Raw genomic sequence first — 14,477 nt, 5'->3', positions numbered from 1 at the left:
TTTAAATGATACTGATGATATTTACTAATTGAATGTTTGAAAGTAAAAACCGTGAAAATCAAAAGCTATAAGAAATACGGACATGGGGTTGGTAAATGGCCAAGTAATATTAAAAATTGAAAAATAATTTTTGACTTATTAACTGTTATCAACAGTTTTAGTCAAAAATAAAATTCTCGTTAGGTCTCTTCGAGTCCATAACAAGAAAATGGTAGACTCAAATATGCCTCATATTTGTATCGTTGTTATGAATTTTAATAGTACCCATAAATAATATGCTCTATAAAAATACAAAAATAAAATTTACTTACACAGTGAAATGATAAATGAAGCATATCCAACCACCAGGATGTTCCAAAAACACATATAAACGTTCTTGAAATGTTTTCCCCTTTTTATGATGGAACACATACTTCTTTTTAAACGCCTGATCAATTGGTAAATATATTGGATAGTACGGATCAGGTACACCTGGTGGTCCAGTAGTTGTACCATTTCCACCCGCAACATTACACTCACCACGTTCTGCAACTTCAACAGCCGCATCAATATCAGCATCTAGTATATCATCGTCCGTCGGTGGTGATTTACTACGATGCCTCCGATGATGATTTTGTCGACGTTGTTTACGTTTCATTGGTGTTGGTACACGTTTATGATGTGCTTCACCAAAACGTGGAGCACGTTGTCTAGGTAGAGGTGCGGCTGAAGATGATGATGATTTTGATGCTGTTGGTTGTGATGAACGAAATCGTCGTAAAAATGGAAATCTTTCACTAATAAATTCATCATGATGTTCATCGTCACCCCCACTACCGTGTTTTTTTATTATTGTTGGTGTAATACTGTCGTCGTCACGTGCACATAGTTCATCCTCTGAGCCCCCTTGTATGTTAACACTGTAATTAATGCTTGTATCTTTTTCTTCGTTACGATCACCTGAGGATTATGTTTTGGTTTAGGATATACATGAAATACATGGTACTGTTTAATATTTATGTCTCTTTTGCACATTTGACAGTAAATACCACTGTGAATATTTGTTTAGACCATCTATTATTTTTACAGGGAAAGTTTCACATTATAAAAAAAAAACGTTTGTAGCAAAGCTCCACCTCTAACCTTCTGTTAACTTTTAATAATATTATAACACATTTTGATAGGTGTATACTAAATTTTAAGGTCAGTTTTTATGACGATATTCAAATAGGTCCTTACGGGTAAAATGATCCTTTTTATATATGTTAAAATGATCCCTATTTTGTCTGTAAAATTATAATAGGTAGAATGATCCCTCATCATGTGGCGGGTCTAGAATGTGTTGATTTAGATGAGTTTACCAGTGATTTTTGTTTTCATACTAATCGTTGATGCAATATAAAAGAACAATTAATATTTTATGTGAACTGTTTGTTAAAAACTGTAAGGGGATCATTTTATACATTAGAGATTCGGTAATCCGAACACTTCGTAATCTGAAACGTCCAGTAAACCGTCTAACACTTTTCGTTAGCCCTTTCCGCACCATTACCTACGATCCCTACTGGGAGAATACAATTACAAATCCAGTATCCATTTTTTTCTAGTGTTATCCGGATTATCGACATTCGTATGTTTCATTATATTAATTATCATATTAAGAGGTTTATTTGAGTTTAAAAAAAGTCATATATATTTTTATTCCAAAAGAGTGATCCAATTTTAGTATCTAGATCCAAATATAGAAATTTGAAACTCTGTAAGTTAAATGCTGTGAATATTAAAGTAAGGAAATTCAATTTAGATCTCCCTTCCTAATGTCAACAAATAACTAAAACTATCTTTGTGAATCTTCGAATCGAAAACATCTTCCTTCGAACCAAAAAAAGCATATTATATTTTTATTGAGGGCTCGCATGAGAAAATATTGCGGTGATACATAAAATAAGACAACCTGTAACAATTTATTGTTTGAAACAGAAAGCATGATAGAATATTCTATTAAAAGAAGAAAATCCAATAGGAGGAAATATTTCAAACATTATAATAAAAGTTCTTTTCAGTTATCGTTAAAATATTTGTGTATGTCCTAGAGGTTAATAATTTCACAATAATATTTTATAATTAATTCTATATAATCAATTTATATGTATAAAACTTTTAAAAGAAAATTAAATATGTATTACTTCATTATGAAATATACATGCTTCATATCCTGAAGGAACAATATTTGTTGTTTTCCTTAATTGATAAATCTAATTAGTAATCGTTTGAATTTTTTGGGAATGAAAAACTTCTATCGCCGGTTAATCGGGTATCATAAAATTAACGGGACGGTCGAAGAACTTTCAAATGATAAACGCTTCAAAAGCATCAAGTTTCAAGTGGCCTTAAAATGGCCACGGAATGACTTATGAAGGCACAACATCAAAATTTCGAACGAAAATTTGCATTATTTATTAACTGTTTCCGGCTGATTAGCCTAGCATTTGTTTCTTGACCCACCGTAAATATTTCCGAACAATAATCGAAGGAATGTCGATTTTTTTTGTTCACCGGCAATCTCATACTGACTTTCTCCGTCTTGCAAGACGACCTTAAAGCTCTGATAAACAAAATAAATGCTCGTTCAAAAACGTACCCAATTATAAGAAGAGTCTTTTAATGCGAGGATGTTCCTTATTAAAATTTGAAGGAGCGAAAAAACAACAATTCAACGTTATCAAATTAAATTGTGCTTTAATAGCTTATGCCTTTTGAAGTTATTTTGTGAAGGACTGAAATATCGAAGTTTTATATTTAGAAAAATTGTAAGACTAAAATTGTGCTTTAAATGTTGATTTTTCGATCTTAAATTCTTTGTAAATTATTCATACCATTCATGAATTCAGATAATTTCAAAGAAAATAATCCAGTGCAGAAAAATTAAAATAAATTCAAAGACAATAAGCCAAATAAGTGAAATATTTTTTACATTAGAGAAATTACTAAAAAATTAGAATCCTTAGAAGACTTCTTTCAATATCTAAGCTACAAAATAAAGCACAATTCACCTACTTTTTTATAGGTGGAGTTATTTCTTTATTCAAAAAAAGAGTATTATTCTCATTGAAAGACACTATTATAAACTTTTATATACAAATACTAAATTATAAACTAATTAACCTTTTGAAATAATTTAATATGTCTTTTTTTTTCATCTGCGGTAAATGAGTTGGAAATATAACTGCAAGCTATTTTGTTAGTTAAAGTTATAAAGATATATATTTAACGGGAAGCTAGAGCTCTAACACACATAATTAAAATTATATTAAAATTAAATATTCTGTTTTTAGTTTTGTGAGATATTTGCTTATGTATTTGTGCTTTCAGTACAAAATGTCTGTAAATAATTTAATTGAATGTTCTATGCCGGACTTTCGATATCCTTTTATATATCAAAATATTTAAGAAGATAAAATAAGGTCGTATGTGCAAATAAGTTTTATTTCAAAGTGATATTTTTTCAATACAATTTTCATAATGTTAAAATGCAGTTAATTACGTACGGTTTAGCTCGTATTAATAGGAAATATTGTACCAAAATATTTATAAAAAAGGAAATTTAACAATTTAAGCACTAAATTCGAGAGAGAATGTAACTATTATATAACAAAAAAAAATGAAAGCTACTGACCAAATCCAAAATAAAAATATTTTGTTCTAAAACATGTTTTTCTGATTAATCAGTGCTAAAGGTAGCTTCACCTAGCATAAAATAATGATTTCTTGTTTTTGGAAACTATTTGTAGTGACGAAGCGATAGCTTTATATATACGGTGTTTCATTTTAAATGAATCATATTTTTTCTTCAGGTTTGCATATTTATTGCAGTTTTTTCATTATTTCAAGATGAAATAAAGTTCAATTTCATTTTTTGTAAACCGAAATTTATTACAACAATTTGATTTTTCTTACCTAAAATGTTAAAGTTTTGTTTAGATCATTTTTGTAGACTTAAATATTTTAATTTTATGGCATGAGAAAACTACAAAAATATAGAATTTTTAACAATTATTTTAAGTTTTTTCAAACTTTTACAGAGGAAAATAAATATAAGCATTTCTTTTACTTACTCAAAATTTTTACATTTGAATTGTAAAAAACCAGGAAAAGCGATAAAAAAAATGACTAATGTAGAAAAAATCAACACTTCAAGTGAATCAATTTTACGAAACATTTGTTCAAAAATGTAACCCTAGAAAGAAAAATGTCTGGACGTCTAAAATGAAACACTCATATATATAACGCTTCATAATGTTTTTTATTATTTTTGCTATCACGAATCTAATAAATTTTTAATTAGAACTTAAACGATATAGAGATTGTTACCGAGCGCACAAAATTAAAGAACTTAGATTGTAACTCATTGTGTCGCTAGAAAAATTGACCAAGCAGTGAAGCAAAAAGGCTTAAGGCTAATCTCCGATTTTTCTTTAAAATCACTAAATTTTTCCATAAAAATCACTCAAAATTACTATTTTCAATTTATCAATTCCCATAAAATCAGTATATTTTTATAGATATCAAGTCATCTGACAGGGAAATATTGTACCATTTACTCTTCAACCGTTATGGGTTTAATTGCAATATTATAATAATAAAAAGGATCAATTTTGTTCTTGTAAATAACTATGGTGGATTCAAAAACTTATGTTATTATGAAAACCCTTTTATGAAAATAATATTATTTTGGTTTGATCATCATGTGTTTATTAATTGTGGTCGACATATTGTGGTGTTTGTAAACTATTACGTCATAACTCATACTTTACTTATAAAAGTATAAAATGTATGTGATAATAAAGCCATAGGTAAATTGAGCACTTTTTCCTTTACCAAGAAACTTCCCCTGTATATAAATGAGTAAAGTATATAAATCTTGCAAAAAATAATTTCCCTGAATATATTCCCTCAATATTTCATGTTTTCAGAATTTTTTAAATTTTTTTTTACCTTCTCATATCTTGAATGTTGAAACTTATCTTAAAACATATAGGTGAAGATAAAATATGCATTAAAATGGCTAAGCATAAAAAAATGGCTAAGAATAACGATAGTAAGTACAGTATTAAAAATACTTTTTGGTGATTAAAATAAACACGTGTTTATTTTAATCACCAAAAAGTATTAGGATTCACACTGTACAGTGTGAATCGTAAAGTACACGGAAAATGAGTTCTTCAACTACAAGTTCTTTAAAACATTCAATTTAATTAAAACAGATTTTTCGAAGTGACAAATTCGAAATAAAGGATACTAAATGTTATCTATGCGCTATTTTATCGTTTTAGATCATTGTATACAATTTTTGACTCCTTATAAATTAACTCTTTAAAAGAACTAGATCGGTGAAATCTTTGATCCTATTCTAGGAAGGTCAACAATTCAGGCGATTTCGGCCACTGAAACTTTTCCGAAATCGGGTTTTGCGATTCAATTATCTGCGTATAAAGATTACTGCAAAAATTCTCGGTAAAGAAAATTTCCTGAAAAAGTATTGAGTAATGATGGAAAAACCTTGATTTTATTGATAGCTCGTTTTTGCATATTTTTGACTAAAAGCCACTTTTTCAAATTGTTTCTACGCAAATCTGTTTCAGTTTCTTTTAACAAGGACAACGGAAAATTTTTCTTAAATTATATTTTTTAACTGGATCTTTGTTCTGTCTTTTATCTTCGATATTATGTCTGTTATATTTTGACGTACTGAGTTTGAAAGAAGCAAGGTACAAAACTTCGCCTAAGCAATTTTGATCAAAGGTAAAATATGCTTAATTTACTTTCTCACATGATAGTTGGTAGTTGGTATATTGGTAAAACACGTCATACATAGAGATATATATACGTCAGATGATTTAATTAAAAGTTTTAACCTTTGAATCTGTATAGTCAGTCGTTTTATTAATTTAAATATAAACTACTATAATACATGGTTTTTGAAAGATGAAAACTTCTAATCAACTATCAGAATTGATTGACTGACAATTTTATTTTAGTTGGTAAATCTATTAGTAGAGATTTGTAACCAAGATACATTCAAAATAATGCTGGGTTTATTTATTTATAACATTTTAATAACATATAAATTAAATCAAAATCAATTCCGATCAACTCGTTTGTAGAGAGATGGCTTCAAAACAGAAGGACCGGATTTCGGTTTTATTTTTGTTTGAAAAGAAATTCGATCCAGAGTCTTCTTAAGATATGTTTCAAGAAAATCTGCTCAACCGTTGGAAGATCATCACCTCTCTTCTACTTTAACTCGCTAAACTTGAAACATAGTTAAGAACACTCCCGATCAAACAACATTTCAAAAACAAGAAACAATCAAAATCGGTTCAACCATTTAGGAGACGATGCCACAAACAAACACTGAGATACATACATACATAGGTAAGCATGTTAAACATATAACCATCTTTATTAGTCGGGGGGTTAAAAAGAAAAACTTGGATTGCCAAAGAGGAGGAAAGGTGGTATATGTGAATATGAATAGTAATGACATCATAGAAAAATCTGGGACAGTTCTATACTCAATTTTACCCTACACAACGTACGCATTGAAAAATTAAATTTCAAAAACTTTTAGGTATAATAAAATTGAAAAAATAAAATTTTGAAATTGAATAATGTAAAAAACAATTAGTTCCTATGTAATTTATCTATCTGATACTCATTTTAATCTAAATACTTACAATTCTTACCCATCATATAATGCAGATTTTCATTTACAAAATTTAATTATATGCTAATTAAAGAGAATTGAAAAAACACACACGTAGTGAGTATGGGTGTTGAACCCTAGCTATTTGTATTTATTATCCTCGCCCTTGCATCAAAAAACCTTTGAAGTTTAAAATTTGTATACAAAATTTTGTAAACAAACATAAACAATAAATTTATTAGATGAGTTTCAACCTACTATATACGAAGGGAAAAAAATAAAGTTCAAAATCAATATCGAACATTTCAATCGAATCGAATTATTGATTGTATGAAAAAGACTTTCCAACAAAAATTCTGGTATAAAATAAACATTTTTATTATCGTATCTGTGAATCTCTCGCCCTTTAAAAGTTTTCAATCTTGGATCTCTTGGAAATTCCTCTTTCTCTAAATTTTTTTTCAATACATAAAATACATATAATACCAAATAATTATATTTAAATCATAAAATGGAATTAAAATTGGTCTAAACAAATATAGAATGGTAAAGTTTGCCAATTACTGTTTTTGTTCATTCTAGAAATATATTCTGGAACTGACAGATATCATCTTTAGCAGATATACATAGGAAAGAAATTACATTAAAAATTTCGATAGTAAGATCGTAATCCGGGGCTATACTTTTATAATTTTTACCTTTACCTGTTACATGTTCTTGTTAAATCCACTCTTAAAAATTGCAAATTTTATAATATAATGTCTCTGTATTGAATACATAGACATAATATCATAAAGCTGCATATACATAAAAAACGCAGTAAGTGAATTCTTAACCGCAGTCAAAGAGCTAACAAGAGACAGAAAGTAGACGTATAAGAGAGGCGAAAACAACATTACGTGCTTAAATGTGAATTTAGCATGATTCCGATTGGTTCACTGCCTCAACGGGTGTAAAGACCTCACTATACCGTTTTTTTATTCAAAACTACTTTTTATTAATAATTAATAAAAAAATTTAATTATTAGTTTTAAAAAAATTTACTTAAATATACCTTAGATGAATTATTCTTTCATTTATATAAGAATTTGTGACAAAAAAGGAAATTAATGAAAGTTCTCTGTTATGGCACGCTACGAAACAGTTGAAATATTGGCGCAAAAGTGCCAACACTCTTACTCGATGATCTCTAGAAAATTATTGCAATATTACTATCGTATTTTTACATATATCTAATGTTTTCCCATATACGCTCGCTACAAAATCAATTTCAGACTTAATAATGCAAACTAACAAACTAACTCGAAGACTTATAATACAAATTGCTAGTTTTTTACGGAATGGTAAAAAGATAAAAGATTATTATTACCAATATGATTTAATGGCGATTTTAATACACTTAAAACTAAATCTTCAGGATTGATTCGTCCCGTTTGATTATTATCCTCATCTTCCCCTTCATCCTCAGTATCGGGATAAATATTTACTGATGCTGATTTATTAACATTTGATGGAACAATACCATGTATTTGATGTATATTCCCATGTGAATAATGACGTAATTTTGTTGGTGCTGTACCTGGTACTAAACTTAATGTACGCGATGTTCGATATAATGTTTCTTGTTCATCACGATTCATAATTATATTGATATTTTTGAAACGAGTACACCTACTGTTAAAATTTTCGTCTGTGGTATTATTTTGTATTGCTTTTGGTTCATTTAATTCATCAAATAATACAACAGTCATTGATAAAAACATTGAATTTAATTTGTTGAATACAATATGACGGATCAATTTTTTGTTGTGTATTGTACTGATTATTGTAGTACATTATTTTTATTGGTTAAATTATATATTTTTTGTTTTATTTAACTTAAAAGTATATATTTTTTAAACGTAGTGTAAGTTTTATTATATTTTTACAAATATTTTTGAAACTTTGTGTACTTTCTTTTTTAAATAAATAATTTGCATTTTAATTTTTAATATAAATTATTAATTAAGATTTTGAATTTTTATACATTTTTTTCAAAAGAAATATAAATTTATTTAATGGAAGATAATTTAATAAAATGGAAAGACGAAATTTTTTATTAAATGTTTCTTTTTTTACACTTTCTTACATTTTTCCTTGTTTAATTTATTTTATTTTATTTTTTTTTAGATCACATTTGATTTAATTGACTTTTTAGTAAATTAATTGCTAATTATTGTTTAGATAAAATGTTTGTTAGTTCCAAAAAAGTGTGATTGTCATTTTTTTTTCTGAATTTGTATTCAAGTTTTTATTTGCAAGTTTTTTTTTCTTATTTACATTTTTATTAAAATATTGAATCTGAAATATTAAATTTTTTTCTTGTAGGTATATGAATGAAAATAAATAATTATAAAGTTTTTATAGAAATGGCTTTTCGACTAGAGATTATCAATGATAAATATTTCAAAGAAAGAATTTCTAATTTTTATATATATTAAGTACTAGCTGACGAAATCGATACCTCTAGATGACTCGTTGATCTTCGTTTAACCTACAATTTATATAATTGTAACTATTCATTAGCAATTATTAATCTTCATTAAAAAAATCATTAATAGTCCGTTAAGCAAACCCACAAGCCTACTATCTGTTGGATAGGCCTTCTTCCATCAGCCTGGCCATCTTGGAGGTCGCTTCGCTCGCATATAACTCTAGTAAATACCTATTCACAATACCTGAATATATATATAAATAATGCTTCAATACTATTCAAATATCTATTCACAATTATAAATAAATTTGGTGGGAGCGCAAATAAATACATAAGTAAATAATAAGATAATATAATGCACTTATTTATATGCGTTTCCACCATTTATTGCATTTAATATTTATTCTTAAAATTTCTAATGAATCGCTTAACTTGCTATATTTTTTTTGCTTTCATACAAATCTTCTTCTGAAAATAATTCACTAAACAAAAAAAGAATTTGCAAAATGGTTCCATCCGTCCACGCTTGATTCGATGACCAGAAGAAGGTTAGTAGAAGACGAAATAGCTAAATAAAAAAATTCCTTAGAGTTGAAATAGCTGCTGACCAATTACAACTATCAGTAAGGGTAAAAAATAATGCATTAAAATGACTATATCTTTGAGATTTAGTCTGAGAAAAATTAGATTTTTATTCTATATTTAAAGGCCAATTCAAGGAGGCACCATCCAATCATTTCAAAATTTTCATTTCTGAGTATAAGAAAAATTTTTATTTTTAAAACTAGAGCATACAAATTTTTAAGGGTAAGTTTTTTTTAGGGGTAGGGTTTTAAAAAGGAAACAAAAGCCCTTTGAGTGAATTTTCTCATTGACGATTTTTTTTAATAGTTAGTTTTTAATGCGATTTTAGCAACAGCAAAACTGTCATCTTGAAATCAAGTTTCCCGTGTCGTTGTTTACTCATATTCTTAGAAGTTTGCTGTTTCAAAGAATGAAATTACACGGATAAAAGTAAAACAACTAAATTTTCTAAATTGGAGGGATACAAATATTTTCATCAGTTATTTCCAAATGAAATCCTCTAGTTAAAATGGTGAATAACTTTAAAAGACAAAATAAAGTATAATAAAAATTGATTAAATTGAGTATATTATAACCATATATATTTATTTATATATATAGAGATGTTAAAATCAAATTCAATCATTATTTTATAAATATGTTTATTGAATTTATGTTCACAATTGACTTGTGTTAACAACTCAAAACTTATTATATCTATATCTATCGATGTTCTGTATAAATATACGAACAGTAAAATGATGCGAACGAATACCTCTAAAGTGTTATAGATAGAGATATATGAAAAATCATAACCATAAATATTTTGTTGTTGTAGCTATAGAGAAATATACACGGTGGTCCATCGAAAATAATAAACTATTTTTCAATTTAATAAGTGAAAAATTGACTGAGTTAATTGTTGAAATACCATGTATAAACTGTATTGATGACTCTTATCACATTACACATACATACATGTCACACATACATAACTGATATTCCCATATTAATACACACTAGAAAATTTGAACCTAATTAGCGCCGTCGTGGGTAAACAGTGATGTTTACAAAAAAATGTTTCAAACAAATTTTTTTATAGGGAACATTTTTTGTTCTATCTATAACGGTTTACAAGATGGCTTCTACGGACCAAATTGACCTATGTTGCTCATTAACGAACTCGACCTCACTTTTTTCGTCCTAAGCATTCTATACAAATTTCAACTTGATATCTCTTTTCGTTTTTTAGTTATTTTTAGTTATCGTGCTTACGGACAGACAGACGGACATACAACCGGAAATGAACTAATCAGATGATTCTAAGAACACCTATCCCAAAATTTTTTTCGTAGCATCAATATTTTTAACCGTTACAAACTTGGGGCTAAATTTAATTTACTATGCATATTTCATATATACGTTATCAAAATAACATGGTTCTTAGCTCTCAAATGTTAACCCTAGTAGCTCAGGTAGTTAAAGCGTAGCCCAATTCCGTCCGCGGAATGCTTAGGATAGCGGGTTCGATTCCCGCAACAAAAAATTAATTTTATTAATGGTTGTAATGGGTCTGCGGTGCGCAAGGTGAATGCACGCAGAAGATGCACTCAGCCTCTCAAAATAATTGAGAAACCAATAAATGAAATTATCAGCAAAAAAGGTGGTAAAATACATATATTGCATCACAATATGCCCTATGACCTATAATCTTACCTAACCTTGTTCTCAAATCTCAAATTTTTGCTATATATAATTATTTTTTAAATCGATTGTAATCAAGTCAGAATAATTTTCCTAACTTAATATTCTTATCAAATTTCAACTTTAAAAGTCTGAGGAAATTAACTATGACAGAAGACAGGATCCACCCGAAAATGAAGCTATTCTGGTGAAATACGGGATCCTAAAAAGCCTTCTTACTACATTTTTCATTACCGAATGAAAACAACATAATCATGGAGAATTTTCTAGCTCAGCTATTCTAATATAAAATCACTATTTTGAAAAAAATACTTCTTTTGTAGTGAGTTGAGATAAATGCAAGCAAAAATACAGTTTCCACATGGCTTATAAATCAAACAAGAATTTGCAGACCTATAAAGAACGGCTTACACCTGTTTAAGGAGTCACTATTTTATTATTTAAAATAATGATAGCATAATATTTTTACCAAACCAAAGTAGTTAGCAAGTAAAAAACTTTCATATCTATAATTGAATCGTGTTTAGTAAACCACGCTGTATATAAATATAATATTTAAATAATCATCAAAATGGAAAATCAATTGAGCATAAAATCAAATTGAACAGATGTGATTATTCATTTATTTATTAAAAATAATATTTATATTTTTTAATTTTTGTTTTATTGATTAATAAATATTAAAAATAATTGACATAGTTCTCTACCAATAATAATAATTATTTATTCGAAATATTTCATTAAAATATACAATTGGTTTTTGTCACGGTATTATCAATATTATTAATCGGGTATCTATCATTTGCCGCATCTTGTTATACTCACATTGTCAATTGACGTTTTTAGATTTATAGTATGATACGATAGCTCAAAAACGAAAAGAGTTCAATAGGATGTTGGTTAAAACTGAGCTCGTAAACGAGATATATAGTTAAATTGAGTTATTGGTACGTAGGACTCACCTTTTTAAACCGTAACAAATTGAATAAAACTTTTAAAAAAATGTTTCTTATCTAAAAATAAACAACTTTTTATTATACTTTCATACTAAACCCACCCCATAAATGTATGGGATAAAATAGCTCAATTTTTGGATAATTTTTTTTAATTATATTTTTACATTCTTTTCCAAGGAAGTCATTCCAAAAATGATTTTCCAAAAAAACGATTAAAAAGTCTTAGCAAAACTTTCGGGAAAAAAATGATCACTACTTTATGAATACGAATCTTTTTGCTTTCTTATCTTACTTACTTTCTTTGCTATACTTATCGCCCTATTAGCTCACTTGGTTAAGGCGTAACCAATTCCGGCCGCGGTATGCTTAAGGTAGTGGGTTCGATTTCCTTCGCAACAAAATTAATTAAATTAATAGTTGTGCACTCAGCCTCTGAAATTGAGGAGCTAATAAACGAAATTAGCAGTGGAAAGGTGGTAAAACACATATATGGTACCACAATGGACTTTATAGCTTAAGTGTGTCCTTCGTGGGCAGCCAAAATAACCTAACCTAACCTAACCTACTTATAAAATTAATACTAGCACTGATATTCAACGCTGTCTATACAGGGTATTTCAACAATTTGATCATTCAATTGTTTATTTTCACTTATTTGATGTTCACTTTAAGGAGATAATCAAACACTTCACTCAGAATAATAAATATTAATGTAATAAATCCGTACGAAAGTAGATTTCATTACATAATAATTTAAGGATTCAAAAACAAAATCAAATTAACCTATATTTTTCAATCGAAATTATACACCTAAAAAAGTAACTACCCTATTATTAGGTAGGTATACCTATAAATAATAATTTACACACATATAATATACTTATGGTAAACAATATATTATTACCTAGAGAAGGTGATTTTAAAAAAAGTTTCCATTCTCATACTTCGAAAATAGAATGAAACAAGCCGTGGGTTGCGACCTTTGAGGATCATCCAACATAATAAATAGTTTAAAAAAATAAAACTCAACTGAATCGAAACAACTAGTCCGAATATTATGAAATTCTTTTCGTATCATATTGCTGTTAACACGCTTCGTTTGACACGTCAACGAAGTCCATATCATTTTTTGTTCGCGTGATATCGATCAGGAAAGAATTAAAAAAAAAAACACGACCGACACGAATTGGCTTGACCGAATGTTATGAAATTTTTTCGGGTCATTTTTCTGTTAATACCCTTCGATCGACATCTCGATTTTTTTTCGTGCGATATCGACGACGAAGAAAATGTCTACGGACGTACGCACGTACACACACACATATACTTCTTCTCAAAATTGGTGTTGAAGCCTTGTCCTAACCATGAAACGTAAAGATATATTGATAATTTCGATTTTGAAAATCGGAGCTAATACAATAACTTCCTATACTGGGAAGCCAAAAAGCAATGAATGGAAAAACACTTCTCGACTTATTTTTAGGAGTAACGGATCATTTTTGTGGTCTAAAAGGGACACAGTTAGGCTACATCTCCTAAAGGTACACCTCCTTAATGCAAACACCATGCACTACACCAGCCTATCGCAACTATTAATTAATTTAATATTGAAGGTGACACTGTCTACACTTTAACCAACTGAGCTACTCGGGTTGGTTATTTTTAATTGAAATTAAATATTTTGGGAGCATATTCTTGTTCTTTGCCACAAAAGAAGTAACTTTTAGTAGAAAAGTTATGTTCCCTGATCACAGTTTTTGGATTCTGACTAAGATTTTTATTTTTTATCGAAAAATGAGTAGCTGTTGTTGCCAAAAAATTTTCCCTCAACTATGCCTACCGCGTCCACTATTCTTACAGTTATAAGCATATCCTTACAGTTTATAAGTATAAAAATTTAGAAAAAAATGATCCTATGCGTGTTTCAAGTCATTTTTTAAATACAAAGGAGGGAACTCTTTAAAAAATCATTCTGTTATAGTTATATAGAGAAGGTAAAAGGGGGAAAAATGGTAGTGGTAAAAGAGATTATATACATGTAGATATTTGTAAAAGTAAAGATAATAATAAAAATAAATATTGATAAAGTTGCGTG

At 28.2% G+C, this 14,477-nt stretch overlaps 1 protein-coding gene across 1 annotated transcript; it reads right to left on the bottom strand.

The window, feature by feature from the left end:
• Positions 1-307: 307 nt before the first annotated feature.
• On the bottom strand, positions 308-8,452 carry LOC123298797. The gene is made up of 2 exons (XM_044880894.1): positions 8,055-8,452; positions 308-939 (listed from the first exon to the last, which is right to left on the bottom strand). The coding sequence occupies exons 1-2, from the start codon at positions 8,446-8,448 to the stop codon at positions 308-310; spliced, it is 1,026 nt and encodes a 341-aa protein (XP_044736829.1). The 5' UTR covers positions 8,449-8,452.
• Positions 8,453-14,477: the final 6,025 nt, after the last annotated feature.

The sequence above is a fragment of the Chrysoperla carnea genome, chromosome 4, assembly GCF_905475395.1.
Source record: "Chrysoperla carnea chromosome 4, inChrCarn1.1, whole genome shotgun sequence".
In the NCBI taxonomy this organism is placed as follows: domain Eukaryota; kingdom Metazoa; phylum Arthropoda; class Insecta; order Neuroptera; family Chrysopidae; genus Chrysoperla; species Chrysoperla carnea.
The sequence above is the reverse complement of the archived record's forward strand: the minus strand, read 5'-3'. Positions and strand labels throughout refer to the sequence as shown.